The sequence below is a fragment of the Aptenodytes forsteri genome, unplaced genomic scaffold, assembly GCF_000699145.1.
Source record: "Aptenodytes forsteri isolate BGI_AS27 unplaced genomic scaffold, ASM69914v1 Scaffold60, whole genome shotgun sequence".
NCBI lineage: Eukaryota > Metazoa > Chordata > Aves > Sphenisciformes > Spheniscidae > Aptenodytes > Aptenodytes forsteri.
This window is the reverse complement of record NW_008794175.1, coordinates 283123-301386: the sequence shown is the minus strand read 5'-3', so window position 1 is coordinate 301386 and position 18264 is coordinate 283123. Positions and strand designations below refer to the sequence as shown.

General features: G+C 42.4%; 1 protein-coding gene across 1 annotated transcript in view; it reads left to right on the top strand.

The window, feature by feature from the left end:
- The window catches only part of UTP20 (UTP20, small subunit processome component), a 78822-nt gene that overhangs the window by 36808 nt on the left and 23750 nt on the right, over positions 1 to 18264 (top strand). Inside the window, exons 24-39 of the mRNA XM_009284201.1 lie at positions 679 to 769; positions 2384 to 2469; positions 3038 to 3163; positions 3766 to 3932; positions 4455 to 4663; positions 7694 to 7837; positions 10275 to 10354; positions 11261 to 11487; positions 12459 to 12603; positions 13016 to 13103; positions 14476 to 14619; positions 15257 to 15307; positions 15396 to 15548; positions 16094 to 16249; positions 16650 to 16790; positions 17722 to 17859. Coding sequence (XP_009282476.1) covers positions 679 to 769; positions 2384 to 2469; positions 3038 to 3163; positions 3766 to 3932; positions 4455 to 4663; positions 7694 to 7837; positions 10275 to 10354; positions 11261 to 11487; positions 12459 to 12603; positions 13016 to 13103; positions 14476 to 14619; positions 15257 to 15307; positions 15396 to 15548; positions 16094 to 16249; positions 16650 to 16790; positions 17722 to 17859 — 2146 coding nt within the window. The remainder of the gene's footprint in view (positions 1 to 678; positions 770 to 2383; positions 2470 to 3037; positions 3164 to 3765; positions 3933 to 4454; positions 4664 to 7693; positions 7838 to 10274; positions 10355 to 11260; positions 11488 to 12458; positions 12604 to 13015; positions 13104 to 14475; positions 14620 to 15256; positions 15308 to 15395; positions 15549 to 16093; positions 16250 to 16649; positions 16791 to 17721; positions 17860 to 18264) is intronic.

Genomic DNA, 18264 nt, shown 5'->3' with positions numbered 1-18264 from the left:
AGCGGGAGGTCCCACACCTGCCCCAAGCTCGGCATGGGGTTGCTGGAAGGCATCGTACTCGTCCTTTGGCTGAGCCCAGCCATGGGAGGGTGCCCAGCTGTGTGCCCCCCCCCTTTCCCTGGCCCCCCCCCCCCCCCCCCCCCCCCCCCCCCCCAAAAAGTGGAGGTAGGGCAGATGTGGGGTGACGCAGCCACTTCTAGAGGAACTGACTGCCGTCTGTGCTTGCAGCCCGGCATAAGCCCAGCGCAGTCTGTGGCTAAATGCAGCCCTTCATGTTGGTAGGAGCGAAATGGGCACCAGTTAAGGACAAGTAAATAAATAAAGAGGTAAATTCACCTGTTCGGTGTTCTAGGCTGGGCTGGCAGAGAGAAATAAGCCGCATCCTGACTGTTTGTATTCCTTTCTCATCAAAAGCTGAGCCCATTTAGTGCTACGGAGGAAATGGCCTTCTCTGTGCAGTGAAGTGACATCTAGAAGGAGCTGCGTAGGAGTGGGAACAGGATACCTCTTGCTGTGTCTCTGAAATGGAGGCCTGTAGACTTGGGATCCTCTTGTGTTGGGTTTTCTTTTTTCTTTCTTGTTAATAAATTTTAATGAAACTTCCCCGTTTGTTTATGATAATGCAGTGTTGTCTTTTCTGGTCATTTTAAAAAATAATTGTTTTGTTTTGTTTTACAGGCAACTAATAGCCCATTTACAAGTTTTCTCTAAATTCTCGAATCCTCGTGCATTGTATCTGGAGCAGAAGTTGAACGCATTATATACCCAGGTGATGCTATTTGCTGGCTTTTAGAATTACTGCTAATAAATGAACTCATTCTTATTTGAATGCAGTGTCTGAGACTGCAGAAACCTGTTGTTTTCTGAACCTAGCCATGATAGCTGGAAAAGGAGCTGTCCTCGAGCGGGCTTCCTAGCAGGCTTCACTTGAAACGAGCCCCTTTAGCAAAGACCTGCTTGAGATACCTGGCTTAGTTTGCCAGGAGTGGCTCATGCAAACAGATATGGCGGCAGACAAGTAGTAGTCTTTGGCAAGGTGGAGGAGTGGCTGTAGAGGGAGTCTGTTGCACTTCCACAGCAGGATCTCGAAGAGGATTTTGAATCCAAAGCTTGGGGAAGACCCGAAGAGATTTATCCTTGTCCTACAGTGTTGTGTCTACAAAGAGTATGGTCAGTGTGAACAACAGATCATTTTGCATCAAAAAAAGAAAATAGAATTTCTTCTTGAAGAATATTCAGTTTGATAAGATTCCTTTTTGAGGGATTTCCCTGAAGGAATTGTCAAAAATATGACTCTGAAGAGGGATTCTAAGTCTCTATCCTATACTCCTTAAAAAGGTGTTTCATTAATTTTAGTGGGTTTTGTTGGTTCCTGATTTGTGGATTTGTTCAGATCATTGAGGTTTGCTCTAATTGTTCCCAATTTGTGTTCTCTGAGTCTGTGGTCAGTGGGCTGTAGAACGGTATTACATGGTATGAACCAGTTAGTTCCCTGGGTTTTACCTGGCACCCGGTGTGGGAGTTGGAAGGTCCATTCATTAGTCCCCAAATTTGAGAATCTCTGATGAACATCCACTCTGTTTCAGTCAACCTCAGAGTTTTGCTTAGGAAAAGAGTTGGTCCATGTATTTGCTTGCCTGTATTCTTAAGAAAATATTGAACAGATGTGTACAGGTCAAAACAGTGGGTGAAGAACAGCCTGACATAAGAAGAGAGATAACTTCATCGCTTACTGATTTGCCATTTCTGTGTCTTAGCATATGTATTGTCATGGCTGGTGTGTCCATCTGGCATAGGGACGTGATGGCAAAGTGACCTTTGATGATTCTAGCCTGTGCTGTTTGGTAGGAGACTGAAGAACTGATAAGGATGCTGCTTGGGGAAATTATCTGTATTTCTTAGTGCCTAGGTTATGAGGAGTCCTCTTCGAGAGAGGGCAAAACTCAGTGACACTTTGCGTATCAAGTCTTATGAGTATTTTGTGTTTGTCACAGGAAAGAAATACAGGTGTCTTGGGATGGTTTGGGTAGTCTGCTTTTTAATTCAGTCTTCCCAGATAGACAACTGGTAACTGGTTTTGCAAGTTGAAACCCAAGCTGACAGTGGTCCAAAAGACAATTATGAAAAACCAAATATTGTAATTATCCTATGTTCATGGGGGGGAAAAGTATATATGAACTACCAGCAACCACGTCTGCTTTATGAGCGACAGTTATGTATTCGCATCTTGGCTTTATACTGGCAACACATACATTCTGTTTCCATTTTAATAAGTTAGTCCAAAACCTGCTTGAGCTTGGAGCCTTTGGGTTGTTTCACTATTTTCAGTAAGCACTTCTGTCTTCTAGATAGGAACTCATTTTCTTTCTTTTGTCATTTGCAGTTACTGTCCCATCAAGACCAGAATGTACAGAGAATAGCTCTTGACTGTATAATGACATACAAGCACCCTCATCTACTGCCATACAGGTAAAAGCTTTTATATTATTTTAGCATCGGTGAATGAGCCTGATGTCATATCAGAATCCTGCTTGGGGTCAATTGCCTCAAAGAGAGAGCCTCTCCTGTATTTGTTGAAGACATATGTATAAATTTTAATTTTAGCCAGTTGTATATTTCCTATCTAAAACAGGAAATAAGGTCTTGAGGTTGGTCAGTGTCTCTTTTTTCTTTACAGGAAAATGGCAACATTTTCATTCTGTCCCAGTATAGTGCATGCTTAGTAGTTGCATCATTTTCAAAGAGGTCTTTTGTACTGATGATTTGTAACCACCCAGAGAAAGTGGCAGCATAAAACTGTAGTTTGTGGTTGAATAATCTCTTCAGAATGTGTCCAGGAGGTACATTCCTACATAATTAGCTTGAACTTGCTGGCTTTTTAAATATTTTTTGATAAAAGGGTGGGAACATAGTACTTCAGTATTTTATATACAGCATAGATTAGATAGGTAGGTAATTAGATACAGATGCGTGTGTGTGTGTGTCTGTTTATTTTTATTACCCCTACCTGCCCTCAAATAATGTTTATTACTCTCAGGGAGAACTTGCAAAGGCTACTAGAGGACAAGAGTTTCAAAGAAGAAATAGTCCATTTCAGTATTTCTGAGGAGACCGCAGTAGTAAAAATGGAGCATCGACCAGATCTCATCCCTGTTCTTATGAGGTGTGTCATGAAGTGTGGGTTTAAAAGTTTCATGTCAAAGTACCACGAGCAGAGATGTCATGCCGCTGCTTCTCATTTTAAACAGTTGAGATAAACGTATAGTTAATGGTTTAGTTTGACGACTTAGTTTGTGATGTTCTGTATGGTTTCCTTATTAACACATTTATGTAATGTGTTATGCAAATGGTGTTTTCTTTAAAAACAGCATTTTCGTAAATACTGTTTTTTCTAAGGCTTACAGAGAACTGTGAGAACATTTCCGTTCACTGAGTATTGCCACTTATTTTTATTAAGATACAGTGATGCAAGTTATCGTGCAGGTTGCTTCTTCAGTGGTAGCTGTCCTCAGGCTAGCCTGGAGGTATTCTAGTTTTATACCTGAAGTCTCCAGCAAAGCTTCCATTGTAGTAGCAGAAGCTGATCTTTCACTGGGATGTTTTTGGGCAATGTGTAGTAATTCAGTGGAGACCCTGAAGGGGGGACTTCCACTCATCTTGTTCTCACTAGAGAACATTTTTAAGCGGAGTTTCTCCTGCAAAATAAGAGGCTAGGAAACAGATGGTTTGCTGAAAGCTAATCCAACCTCTTTTTGGCTCTTGAAGAATTCTCTATGGCAGAATGAGAAACAAAACAGGGAGCAAAACACAGGGCAAGTCTTCAGCGGGCACTCGCATGTCGATCGTTCTGCGATTTCTTGCCGGCTCACTGCCAGAAGAGATACAGATGTTCTTGGATCTGCTCTTTGAAGCTGTGAAGCAATTCAGTAATGGTAGGTACAGGCTGTAGAACCTGAAGGTATGGTACTTCCTGACCTGTAGAGATGTGGGAGGATAAATATGCTTAGTACTGTTATGTGCTTCAGTTTGTCTCTAACAGTGCCTTGAAAGGATGAAAGTAAACTTTTGGTAAGGACTGGGATTCCCCTGAGCTTTTCCATTACAAAACACAATTGCTCTGTTTTACAGGTCCAAGGTCAGAAAAACTGAATGACTTGCCACAGCTGTGCAAGTAAGCTGTAGCAGGCCAGGAATGAGCCATCACTGGCATTGTAGGCTAGCCTGAGTATGATGGCAATAAACAGAGGTTGTAAAGTGCTGTGATACTGTAGCAGTGGGAGACATCTGAGTGTCACAGGAGATGGAGACGTGGAGTTGTCCTTATTTAAAAAGCTGAATGTGAGAAACTGTAATTTAGGGCCAGATTATGCAATTTTTCATTGAAAATTATTTTTGGTAGTGGGTATCTTCATGGTGCTTCTATAGATAAGTTGCTGTCCCTTTGCCTATCTCAGGGCCTTGCCAGACTGCAGTGCTTCGAAGTATGTCGGAGCTGGATTTAGCTAAAGTCCTGCCTCTTGGGCGTCAGCACAGCCTCTTCAACGGTCTCGAAGTTGTGTTGAAAAACATGGGACATTTGATTCATCAGTACCTGCCTGAAATTCTACAGATTCTGCTCTGCATGACGGCTGTGGTATCCTGCATCCTCCAGCAAAGAGAGAAGGTAAGATACACAAACATACATGTAAATTAAATTCCTTTCCCTCCTCTTCCTCTTAGCTTGCACATGTACACACACCTTCACTGGTTCAGATAAATAGAAGTTTAATGCCAGCATGGAGTGAAGCTTAGCAATTAGATGCCTGTCAAAATAGAGGCCAATTCTATTTTTCCGAATGTGCTACAGGGCTCAGGCAGTGCAGGCAGAATTAATATATTTAGAAAGCTGCTTTGGACTGCATTTTTGTTTGGATTACTGAAGAGAGAGTTGGAGGTGATCTCTGTGCATTGCTACCTGCCTGCTCTGTGGACAGATGGGCATGAGGGAAAGGTAAATGATTTGTTGTAAGGATGTAACAAGATATTATGGCTGGAAGTTGAAATTGGCCTTAAAGGTGTAGTTTCTTGGCTGCAAGGATAAAACATTTGAGCAAGGGAAGGAGAGGATTTCAAGTTCTTTGCCTGAGAACTTCGGAGCAAAACTTGTCTTTGGGGTGTTTTGTAGCAGTGCTAGACCCTAGGGGAGCTCAGCATTGTGGATGATCACAGTGATTATCTACAGTGATTGTCTCCTGCCATGGGACACAGGGAGAACGTGGCTACCAGCCATGCTTTCAGCACATTAGAAGCACGTTCAGCTCTGTATCAGGAGTAGTTGTGCTAATCCAGTGTCACAATTTGGGTCTCAGCCCGGTATCTGCAGGGCACTGCAAATGTTTTTTCCTTGCTGTGCAATGGCTGTACATACAGAAAGAGTCAGGTGAGGAAAACATTCTGTTAAAGATTGGCTGCACTTAACGATGGGGCATGTTGGCTTACTGCTGCCCTGTGCCCAGGAGAGCAGCGCAGAGATCCTGAGCTCTAGCCCAGATAGCTCAGGGGGTCTGCTGCCAGCTGTTTGATAGCTATGACATTGAGCCATGCTTTTATGCCTTTCTGAAACTAGTGCCTTTGCCAGGCTTCAATCCAAATAGGAAAAGGAAAGCTCGAATCTGGTCCAGCGCAGAGCATGATCGTATATTAGGTGAGAAACAAGCAAACTGCACACTCATCATCATCATCATCGCTGTGGTGTTGAAAGGAATTGAGATGATAGACTGAGCAAGTGGTGTTAGGTAATGAATGTTTTGTCACTATGTGCGTGTGTTCTTGCCAAGATCCATCTGTGAGCGTTCGAGGTTAGAACGTGTCTTGAAAACAATCCATCAAACAAAGCAAGCCCTTGCATTTAGGTGGCATCCAAGGTCCCATAGTTGCCTGCAGGCTGCACAGAACCTTGACTGTCTTCATTTACGAAGGGGATGAGCAAATTTTAGGACAGCAGCATCCCGTAGTCTGACTTTAAGCAGTGGATTGCGTGTGCCTACATGTTTTAAACCTGGAAAGAAGTTTTAAAAGCTGCTTCATTCATTGCTGGGATAGTCACATTTTGCTAGGGTTACTACAGTAATCCTGTCATTGTTGTGTAAAGTGCGGAGTGACAGTCTGTCATTTGCCTAAACTTAATTTAGCACTTCATTAGCCCATGAGATGTTAAAAGCTCAAGGAAGAGTGTGAGAAATCTGTTTATCTTGGCTAATGATTAGAAGACGTTCTTGGAGTTTGAGAGTAATTTATTGCAGGCTGATACTGCCTGGAGAGTTAAACATCAACTTTGAGCGTTTTAAGCGAAGTTATCCATTTACTGTTTCCTACTGTTTGTGTTCAGTATTGAGTTTCTTTGTCCTCTCAAAGACTTGATCTTAGAGGATGGCTCTTACGGCAGTTGAATGGTGGGAGACCCAGAATTATTTCATTTGGGGGGTCACCATTAGCACTCGCAGCCTGGTTAGTGCTTTCTTTGGCCCTTCAAGCAGCTCATTTGCTGCCTGGAAGCTGATTGCACACCATTAGTACACATTCAGCACAGCTTGGGAGGTCCTGGGCAACAGCATGTTTGGTTCCTTTTCCACCATCTCCTCTTTGTCTTTTTACCTGTGATTTTGGGTGCAAAGGGAGTATAGCAGTGTATTGCATGGTAGAGGGTAGTGTCTTCAGAAGTCCATAGGTACTTCAAATAAAAAAATTGTGATGTCTTTCAGTGAGGCTTTGACACCAAAGCTGCTTTGCAAAATAAGAGATACAAGTGTTTATTCTGTGTGATGGATCATGATCTGTACTGGAGACCTGAAGAGCACAAGACGTAGCTCCAGTCTCAGGCAGCGGCCTTTATTTGCTCTGACATGGCTCTGTTGTTTCTGAGACTGGAATTCAGTACCTCTGCACTGTGAAGCTACCTCATGTGTTTGCACTGTGAGCTTCACTGAACAGTATGGAAATAATTTAGATTACTCAAGTCAAGACTCTTCTCCAGGAGAAGAGTCAGAATGCAGCAGTGCATGAATAACTTCATGATTAGCTTTGTGGCTGATTTCCTTACTGAAATGTTTTCCCCAAGAAAGGCTATGGAACGTAAGCGCTAAATGGGTACAGGAAGCATCCTCCTGTAACCAAATGCTATACTCCCCCCCGCACCGTTGGAGGAGGTGATTCACATTCTTGCCTTCTGTATTTCACATTCTTGCCTTCTGTATTCCTCCCGCTTCTCCTTGCCTGTTGATTTTTCTTCCCAGTAGATCTCAGTGTGCAAAGTACAACTTCACTTTCGAGAGCTGATTTTGAGAGCTGGGTCATTTCCTGTGTAAAATAGAATTATTTAAGTGTCAGGGATGGAAATGTAACTGTGTTGTAGCTTTCTGCATTTTGTCCAAAAAGGGCAGATGCTACTTCAAACCTGTCAGCATGGATTTTCATGAGCTGAAAGAGTCCTGTGTAACTAAGTGCGGGAACAGGCACCCCTTAGAAAAATTTAGGTCAGCTGTGAGAGGTAGATTGCTACTGTGAACAAGTTAAAGGAGAAAACAGAAGAACATTGTGATAGTTCCAGCAAAGGTTGTGTCTGTGGTCAATGAATTGCTGTATTTAATTTCAGAGCAAGTAGTTAGTAGTTGTTCTGCAAAGGTCTTACTGGGGGGGTTTTGTTTTGTTTTTACAGGTCCAACCTAGGTTGATTAATCCACTGAAGAATTTGAGACGTCTTGGACTCAAGCTTGTGGCGGAGTTTTTTTCTGATTATGAGACCTACAGCTTCAGTGTGGAAGAGATTGATGCAGTTTTCCATGCAGTGGTATGGCCTCAGGTAAGTCTTTCTCGTTCTTCCAAACAACTTGTGTGTAACGCACCATGCAGAGAACTCCAGCTGCACTGGAGTCCAATCATGTCAGCTATGTCTGTCACAAGATTGGATGCGGCCTCAGACAGATTCTGGCATTCTGATGTATCTGTGCAAGGCTGGTTTCTTGGCTCGTGTCTGATTAGTCCTGGAATAATTAAGTCACAGGCTAAAGTACAAATTAATTCATCTGAATAAAATGGATGCCATTTCTTTGTTCTTTAACCACAGAAGCAGACTTCTCCCCTGGATACTTCAGGGAAGAAAAATAATACTAGTCACATCTAGGTGCACTTTGCTACTTTTCTGTGTGGCAGTTACTGGGCCTGTGGTAGGGAACTGCAGAAACAAATGCTGCTGCAGGAAAGGAAGGACTCAGCAGGGTTTGTCAGTGGGCTGTGTGCTCTTGTGCCTGCCTGCTGGGAGTCCCGTGTGAGCACAGCAACAAAGCACAGAGTTGTGGCCTTCACCAGAGAAATTCAGATCACCTCTCAGTTGGGAAAATGCACTATTGTGAGAGGAAGAGAGAACACACCGTATTTAAAATGAAACTGTGCTGGCTGTGTCAGTGCACTGGGCTCTGAGGTTATCAGAATGCCTGTACCAGTTGATGGGTTGTCTCTGCTCTAAAGGCAGTCACCTCCACCCAAAGGGTAACTGAGCAAGATGGGCTGACTCCAACAGAGCTCTTCCACTGAGGCTTTTGAGGTATCCAAATGTCCAAATTCCTTGCAGCAGCAAAGCCTGTCAAAGAGCACCAGGCATAACTGCTGTGGTCTATGAAACCCCAGATCTGCTTGTCTAGACATTGTGTTTGTTTACTCTGACCCTGTTTCTCTGCTCTACCAGTAACAATATGTGATATGTAGTATGTGTATGTGGACAAACAGTAGATAAAATATTTTCAGGCAGTGCATATAGCTCTGTATTTCACTGAGCTGAGCAACAGGGAGTTGTATGTTCCTGGTTTGTCCATGGAGTCTTTTCAAGGCCAGGGTGCCACATGGGCAAAGCAGTGAACATTTACTGCAGTCCCAGAGCAGTTCAAGCATGTGGTTCAGGCTTTAAGTCAGCAAAGCACTTAATGCTTTCGGGGAGCATTGTGTTTGGAAACGCTGAGTAAATCTGAACAAGATGCAAAATTGTTGTTAAATAGTTAGAATTCCTGTTGTCCTTGTAGATGTCAGGAAGACAGAGCTGCTTTTGGAGCTTGGATGGTAGTACGATCCAGAAGCTCCCTCTAGAGGGAGTCTCTACCAGTGAACTCCACGAAGATCTGGTTTTGGCAGAAGAATCATTTGACTTGTGTACTTTCCTTTTTTAAGGCTTTGGAACTGAATTGTATAAAAACTCTTGGAGAGGGCAAATTGTTTTAAGCTTCTTGTACTTGGAACTGGAGTTTGCTGCTCTTCATAACCCAGGAATCTGCTGCAGAGGCTCAATATCGTTAGCCTGCACAGCAGCATTCCTGCAGGATTGGATTAATGGTTTACTCTTCATTGTACATCATTCAGAAAAGCTCTGTTTTATGCAGAGCAATAACATTACCAGCCTTTGGGGGCAGGAGAAGAAGCTTTCTAAGATCCTGGTTATGATGGTCATACCTGCCTTCTTTTCTGTTATGGTCAGGTCTTGAGCCCAGACTGAGCTAGTCCAAACCCCACATGCACCATCCTGACTATTGCCCCTGAATGCACTGGAGCCTCCCCTGCCTGTGTGTTCACTAACGGTGCCCTGCTGACAGTGCAGCTCTGGTCAGGGTGGAAACCCAGCTGTGTGACTTGTGTGCAGCCTGTTGGGTTGTGGAGTGGCAGAGAGGAGGGAGCCAGGCCCTTGCACTGGGTCTCTTGCCTGTGTCCAGTCACGTGAAGGAGCAACAGCTACTGTGTGGGACCTAGGCTGGGCAACTCTTAGGTGGGGTTGTTTTGGACACAGAACCCTGTTAGGAGATCCCATTCCTGTGGTGTGGTGCAGTGCTTGAGCCTCTCCCTGGGCAGAGAGGGTGCTTTTATAGCAGCGAGGCCATGGAGATATAGAGCAGATGCTGGAATGGCAGGTGCTGTGGCCTGGGCATAGGAAATGTGGGAGGAGTGAGTCTTGGGTGTCATGCTTGAGATCTCATAGGTATGTCCACAGAGGTTGCTAGGTCTCTGCAGCAAATGTGAGGCTCCATGGGGAGCCAGTTTCAAGGGGAGGGTAAAAATAGTAGCTGGAATGGTGTATAAATAGGAGTAAGATAATCTAAGAGTGATTCCACAAATATTGAGGGAGCTGGAAAAATGATGAAATTACTTTCTAAAAAAAGGTAAACTATAGATTATAGTGAGGTCTTTGTTAGAGATGAGATTTTTAAGTGGCTTTACCTGCTCGTGTTACATTGGTATCTGATTTTTATCTCCTTTAGGTCTGCAGATTGGCTTCAGAGAGTCAGTATTCTCCAACTTTTCTGCTCAAAATCATTCACACCTGGAGTAAGAATCCCAGGTAAGTGTTCTCCTCACAAAGAAGCATAAGTACTTCTCCTGAGTACACAAAACTCAAGGAGAAAAGAGCACACTAATAACAGGTTATGAATAATTGTGTCAAAACCCATATTTTCTTTTTCCATTAGACTGTTAGTCTTTTGATAGCAGTCCAGATGCAATTGTGAAGCTTTCCAGTTTATGCAATTACTCTCTTTTTATTGGACTGCTTTTCCCATATATGAACAACCAAGCAGATATGTAGCCCAAACGCAGCTGGCGGGTAAGGAGGAGGCCTGACTTCTTAGAATATGTCTGTGTCTTGACCAATGACTTCTTAGTCTTGGGAGGTGGGGAGTCAGTTTTACAATACATCATTTCATTCATGTTTTTGATTTCCTATTTTTCTATTTTATGAAAGAATGTGGGCAGGTTCTGCACAGAATCTGTGACTGAAGTTCTGACACTGGAAGTTTTAAGAGAGCTGTTTTTGATGAAATTCCAACTCAGCTGTCTTGAGTGATTTTTAGCTCTTCCACAGACTCACCGCTTTTCCTTTGCTAAATTATCCAGTATCTGTTTTAAGACATGTCATTTGTAGGCATGAATAACTTATATACAAACTTCTGTAAAAAATGGTATTGGATAATTGGGTTAGGAGCAGACTAACAGGAGACTTGGACAAACGTCTGTGGAGAAAGGGTTAGGTTTAGATGATGCTATCTTGAAGCAAGAAAAGGGACTTGATGACCTCTCAACCTCCGTTCATTCTATTTTTCATGACGCTGTCATTCTGTGATTTTTTGCACTTTTTCCCTGTTTGAAGTAGAAGACAGTCATTATCTTATTGTGTGACTTTTTGCACCAAAGAATTATGAAGTTCTAAACTTAAATTTTCAGCCTACCTTTTTTATAATCTTTCTCTTAGGTATTTCCCCTTGCTGGCCAAGCAGCAGCCAGATCACCCAGAGTGTGATATACTGTCAAATGTGTTTGCTATCCTGTCAGCCAAGAATCTGTCTGAGGCCACATCCAGTCTTGTGATGGACATAACTGATAGCCTTCTCAACAGCCCAGATTTTGAACCCACGGAGCACGTTTCCAGTTTGAGCGTGACTGACACTGTTGTCATGGTCGCTGGAGATGTGACAGAAGGTATGCCTGCGTAAGAGTCGTGAGAGGCCCATTGGGTGCTTTGGATGGAGGTGTTAGATTATGTTGAGGTTGTCTTTGCACTGGCTGAGAATACCAGGGAAGGAGACCTCCCAGTGGAGATGGAAAAGTCACTGTACAAATTTGTCTTGGCATGCTTAAGAACTGTAAAGTCCTGCTTGTCTCGTGACTGGTGAGATCCACATTTGAGTGTCAGGGTCCTGAGCATGGAGAAATTCCTTATGAAGAGGGAAAATGTGTTGTCGACTTGTTTTGTCTGTGAAGCTTTGAATGATAGGATAACTTGAAGAACTGCATTGCTGACTTGACTCTGAGCCTGACATCAAGTTTTATATAAAAGCCCACTCCCCGCATGCACATGGTCACATATCACTGATGTTTAGTCTCTGCTCTCTGACAAGAAAGACCTGCCATTGATTCCTTTTATCTTTGGGTGGTAATAGACAGGAAGGGTGGTGTGCTGTGTTTGATACTGTGGAGCCATATTTCACCTGTAACACTCAAAGGTAGTGGGAAGGAGAGCACTTATCGCTGTGCCTGTGTTATGGCAGCTTTGATTTGCATAAGAGGTCAGTGGTAGAATAAAGAAAACTACATCTATAAATGCTCCAGCCATTTTAGGAGACAGTTACTACCTTTGAGGAACCTCCTTGGTACCTTTTGATAAGCCCACACTTATGGGACTGTTACTGAAATCTGTGAGGAGAGCTTTTATTCTCTGTGTGTGCTTTCTTTGGTCCCAGCTCAGACACGTTAGACTTGGTCTCAGCAAGTGCTGATGCATGTTCCCAGCAGCCAGCTGCCCTACACATTCATAGCTCCCATTGATTTTTTTCTTCCACTGATGAAACCTCCTTTGTCTGTGTTTTCCCCTTTGTTTGTGTAGGGTTGGATCTCCCTTCTGTTGCTTGCAGCACAGAGTTGGGTGTTGCTAACTGTTGTATCCCTTACAGAGATCCTAAGCCTAGGTTGCCGCTTGGTTCTGCCTCATGTTCCTGCCATACTTCAGTACTTCAGCAAAACAATGTTAAATGTGGAGAAGGTGAAAAAGAAGAAGTATAGAGCTCAAGTCAGCAAAGAGCTGAGTATACTTTCCAAGTAAGTGATTCTTTAGAGCTCAAAACAGTTAAAAAGTTGGAAGGAGGGAGGAAGAAAGAGGCTTTTCGTAATAGGTTGCAAATTAAAAACCATTACATCTCATTGACCTTGCAAGTTGCTGGTGACTGAGGGGAAAAGTTTTCAGAAATTGATTCTAGCTGTTTCTGTTGCTGGTACTCAGAACCAATGCCTCTTGGGGGTAGGAAAAGGTACAGAAATGCCTGCAGTCATAGGGAACTGAATACTTGGGCTGATACCATGATTTTGGTCGGTATGCTCTATTAGCCTGGGTACAGATGGATGGGCTGACAAAACCCCGTGATACGGCACTAGTGCTGACTGAGTTCTTCTTTGCTCTATGCTGGTGATTGGATTGATATAAAATAGTAAATTACCTTGTCTCATTGTGCAGGATCAGCAAATTTATACAAGAAAAGAGTCAGAATTCAGTGCTTGTGAGCCTTCTCCTTCCTTTTCTTTATCAGAGTAACATGGAACAGGTAGGTAGAAATTAATTTCCTCCCCTATTAAACATACGTTTTTCTTTTAATAAAGTAGATTTGTTTAAGATGCAGTTAAAAATCTTAGTGATTACATGCTGTTTCTCATGTTTAGCCTGAAATCAAGTCTTCATGCGTTTGTAGTCTGCTCAGCATGCTGTGTTATTGCGTGTTGAAGTGTACAAGTCACTGGATGCTTTGGAGGGATGCCAGTGCCCAGGCTGACTCTGTTCCCCCTTTTCATGGGGAAGGTCTGCAGAAGTGTTTATGCAATCTTTACTTCCTTTGCCACTGTAAGTCAATCCACCAAATTCCTTGCAGTGTTTGAAATAAATGCTTTTCTTTGCTGTGGATTTTATGCACCCCAAATCCAAAGCCACAGCATCTGGACAGCAATATGAATACATATGGTTGAGTATGTAGTACATGCTGTGTAATGGGCAGTGCTATGCTGGTCTGTTGCAGGATGAACCCGTATCTCCTGCTTCCATTCTGTTCTCCTTCCACTCTTAAGGAATCCATATGTGGGTACAGAAGTGTATCTCAAAACTGAAACTTCCCTAAAATCCTAAATTCCTCGGGCATGCAAAGCGTATAGGCTGCCGTTGAAGGAAGCAGAGCTCTCCATGGCTTAGGCTTTTGTAAACTGTTAAATAATTCAGGCACTGAGGATATTGGTAGACTATTTTGTCTGGGTTTCCCTTGCTGCCAAACCTTGTTTTCAGAAATATAGTCCCATCTACAATGAATGAATCTATTAATTATTCAGCTTGATTGCCTGAATGATCAAGGCAATAATCAAGCCTTGGATCAAGGCTTGGGTCTTGGTTTTTCTTAAAAGACATGTGGTTGCTCAATGAGAGATTTTAGGTTTGCAGAAAGAACTGCTAGGCAGCAACCTGTAGCTTCTGCTTTGCAAGTGGTCATTTAATTGTTCACAGAGGATTCTTGGTTTTTAAATCTGTGACTCATTAGTGGACCATATATGATTTCCATTCAGGGAGATCATACAAGTATATGGTGCTGTTAATGTTCGTTTCACAGGTTAAAGAAAGACTACTTTTTAAAGCACTATTAGTTCTCCTGACCTTTGAGTCATCTGAGGAAAGACACAAGAAAGAAGCCTTCATCATGATGGCACTCTTCTCTAGTATTGTGCTTGTGTCTAATTGAAAGGTTGCAAGTGCTTCTGAGAGATTTGATGATTGCATTGAGTGTGTCCTCCTAATTCTTTGTTCTCATTCAGTATCTGTGATCTGAATAAAATACAGTATGGTGGTTAAGTTCACTCTATCTCTTGAAATATTTCCCAAGGAAATGAAATAATCTCGTGAGGTTTCAGTATTTATTGACAGTTACCTGTCTCTTTCAGGGTACAGAGATTGACATTCTGGAGACAGTGCAGAACTTGCTGAGGCATTGCTCAAACCCTACAAGCTTTCTCAAACCACTGGCAAAGCTTTTTTCTGTCATCCAGAACAAACTGTCTCGACATAAGTTGTGCTTGGTATTTCAGGTATTGCGTTTTTACATGTCTTTCTGTGCTTTTTTTCACTTGTTCTAAGAGATCAAGAACAAAATAAATAGCAGTATTTATCTTTGTTGTACATGAGCTTAAAAACCTTTTTAATCTACATTATCTGTTAAGTTAAAGTAACAGAATTGTATATGATAGAAATTAATGAGCTTGCAAGAAGATTTGTAAAAGTTTTGGCTTACAGCCTGGTTGACGTGAGCATTACCAGGGTTCTTTTGTGTAAGAGAAACTAAATAAAGCACACTTCATCCGTAATGAATTCTGTATCTTTATGAAATAAGAATGGATTTCAGCATCCTGAAGATGATTTTTATTTGTATTCTTCTCTCACAGATTTATAGCAGTCAGGCTTTTTTGTACTTCTTTGAAGTGACTTACATAACTTTTTTTTCAGCAGGAAAACCCAGGAAACACTCAGTGTAGAGATTTAGAAACTTAGAAACTTAAAACACACATCTTCCAACTTACGGAAGAATTACTTTTATTAAGCTTCTAACAGGAGAAAGATTGATGCTGTTCCTTGCTTTATTTTTTGTCTCAAGTGGCAAAGTCTTGAGTTCTCCAAATTTTTAACAACTGTAACAGTTAAACTATTTTCTTTTATGTTTCTTTTTAGACTTTATCTGATTTGGACAGTGAATTGAAGTATATTACTGATGTTGTTAAGGTATGCACAGTTTCTTTGCTCACTTTTTTCCCCAACATTGTATTGTCATGTTTCTGGCCTTTTTCATGAATGACTTGCTCTCTCTTAGCTGAATGCCTTTGATCAACGACATCTTGATGATATCGACTTTGATGTACGTCTGTCAGCATTCCAGTCAATCACAACCCACATCAAGGAAATGCAAGCAGTGGATATCGACTTCCTCATCCCCGTTATGCACAACTGCTTCTATACCATCCAGGTTGGCTGAATGTTCCTTCTCTTGCTTTGTGCACCATGTGTCCGCGATGAATCTAACTTCCAAATTATTTCCATTGGCTGTTTTTTGACACTGCAAAACATTCAGAGAGCATATTTGAGTCTTCTTACAAATACCCGTTTTTATGTTTTGTCCACTTGCCTTTTCATCTGTGTGTCCAGAAGGGCGAATACAGTGCAGCAAGAAGGCTCACCCAAGCGCAGTGCACCTTTCTATCAGTGAGCCCTGGAACTGTTCTGTCAATTTGTACTGTATAAAAGGCATATTACAGTCCTGAAAGGCTGCATTTCTTTTTGTTGCAGCATGTTCTGGTTGTGTGGGCCTGCTGGTAAATCTAAAAGGATTTTTCCTGATTGGAAAGGTGGGCATTAATGCAGGACTAGAACCTCTACAGGAAGGGTCTCAAGAGTTACTGGGTCTCTACAGGCCTTGTTATGTTGTGTCCAATGGTACTGGTCAGTCCAGTCTTTGGGGAGAAAAAGGTGTTATATCCAGACTCATGTGGTACAATTTCTTCATCCACTCAGCTAGGGGATATGGCTCTTAGTGACAACGCAAGCCTTTGCTTGACCAGTTTTATCCGCCGACTGGCAGAAATCGACCACACAGAAGATGACTACAAGGAGCTAATCCAGCACACTCTCTTGGAGTCTGTGAGAAGGGGGCTGAAGAGTAAGACTGAGGTAAGACAGTGCTATCTGATTGCACATCTCCAGCTGTCTTCAGGACACCAGGGTATATGAGACATTTTATGGATGAGTTCTCCGAGTCCCTTGCTGGGATAAGAAGTGCAGGTACCCACTGTAAACTTACCCTTCATTTGAAATATTATAAAAATCTAAAAAGTTATAGAACTCAGCTGTCTTGTGTTTCTTTGCCATTGTTCAGCTTTTCTTAGTTGTAGCTCATTCTTTGGAGGGGAGACTTTAATTTATGTGCAGTCCAAAATATAGATGTATTTGCTGTTACCAAAGAATAGGACTTGTTGGCCTGAAACACTTGTAAATGACAGCACTGCTCTTCTGAGGAGTGTGTAGCAACTTCTCCGAGGGGTACTTAACGTTTACTGCTTGCTGTTTGCAGAGCATCCAGCAGGACTACACGTCACTGCTTTCCTGCCTCATTCAGACATTCCCAGCAAATCCCGAATTCCGGGATTTGGTCCAGTTGACCAACTGCCATGATCCCGACATGGACTTCTTTGAGAACATGAAACACATGCAGGTAAAAGGTGACAGGCATTCCCTAGTGCCTCTCTCCCCCTGCCAAAGCAAAAGCGTTTTACCATGGGGTAATATTTTCCAAAGCATCTATGCGCTGTCTTTACAGAGAAATTGAACCTGTGTCATTAGATACTGTTTTTTGGGGGGAAAAAAAAGGGGGGGGGGGGATGTGGTCATCATCACATGGGTGATTGCAAATCAGTCATATTTCTATCTAGAAATTTCTTGGTTCTATGATTTAGCAGCACTTTTTTACTTCTTCCTAATTTGGCTAAAATAATTGCTTTCATTTTAAGTGATTGTTCATGATCTTGAGCAGGCAACTCCACATTACAGCCTGTGTGTGACCCAGCCCACAGTCAGCAACAGAGTCCTGAGGATCCTTCTGACACAGGCAGGGAACAGGTCTTTTTGTTTTTAATAGCCTGTTCCTTGCTACTGTCTGGAGGCTCTGCAGGCCCTTTTCATTCACAGGCCTTTGTAATATTAATGTTGCACAAAGCCTGGTCTCCTGGTTTTTCTTGCAGTATGAAAATACAGCGTTTCTCCTGCTTTCAGAGATGCAGAGAGCCTTTGCTACATCTGTAGTTTTATGTAGAGTCTAAATTTTTTTCCTTGTAATTTTATCAGGCCTTCTCATCTTGTATCAGTTGCCTCCCTTGTTTGATACCTGAGGATGTCAGTGTCTTACGATTGTGAACTCACAGTGAAATATCCCATCAAGTTGGAATATTTATTGAGGCAAAAGGCTAGTGAAAGCCCAGAGACTGAAGGAAAGAAAAGGGCATGGCCCGTCCTTGGGAAATGACCGTAATATGTTTATGTCATTACTTAAAACTGAGGCATTTTCAGAACTGCTGAATGTATGTGCTCCCTCATGCTAGCTGTGACTCAAGGGCCACCTCATTCACTGTCTCTCATGTTTGGCTCAGATCCACAGGAGAGCACGAGCTCTGAGGAAACTGGCTAAGCAGCTCACTGAAAAAAAGCTTGTGCTGTCTTCCAAATCCCTGCAGAACTACATCATGCCTTATGCTACTACTGCCATTTTTAGTGAAAAAATGCTTAAGGTAGGCTTTTAAATTGAATGCATCCATTTGAATATTTTCACCTTTCTTGTATACCATTCTCCTTAAAAGACTAACCACTTTAAAAGACTGATAGGTTTGTGGAGCGAGTGTTCCCCTTTCAGACAAGAGCACTGTGCTTCTTTTGGTGGCAGAAAGAGGGTTTGGAAGGTGCAGATGCAGTCTGGGCCCAATCCTATATCTGAAACCTGTCCTGTTTCTCGAAGATGGATCTCTTAACTGTTTGGGGTTTGGTTGTTTTTTTTTTTTTTTTTAACTTGGGGTTATATTTGTTTGCATTTTTTGTAATCAGGTTATTGGTTTTTTCCCCTCTGCCTCCAAACTGCTCTCTTCCTGTTCAGTTGTGAGGTTAGTCACTCTTTGGCAGCAGAATGTGTGTGGTGGGGA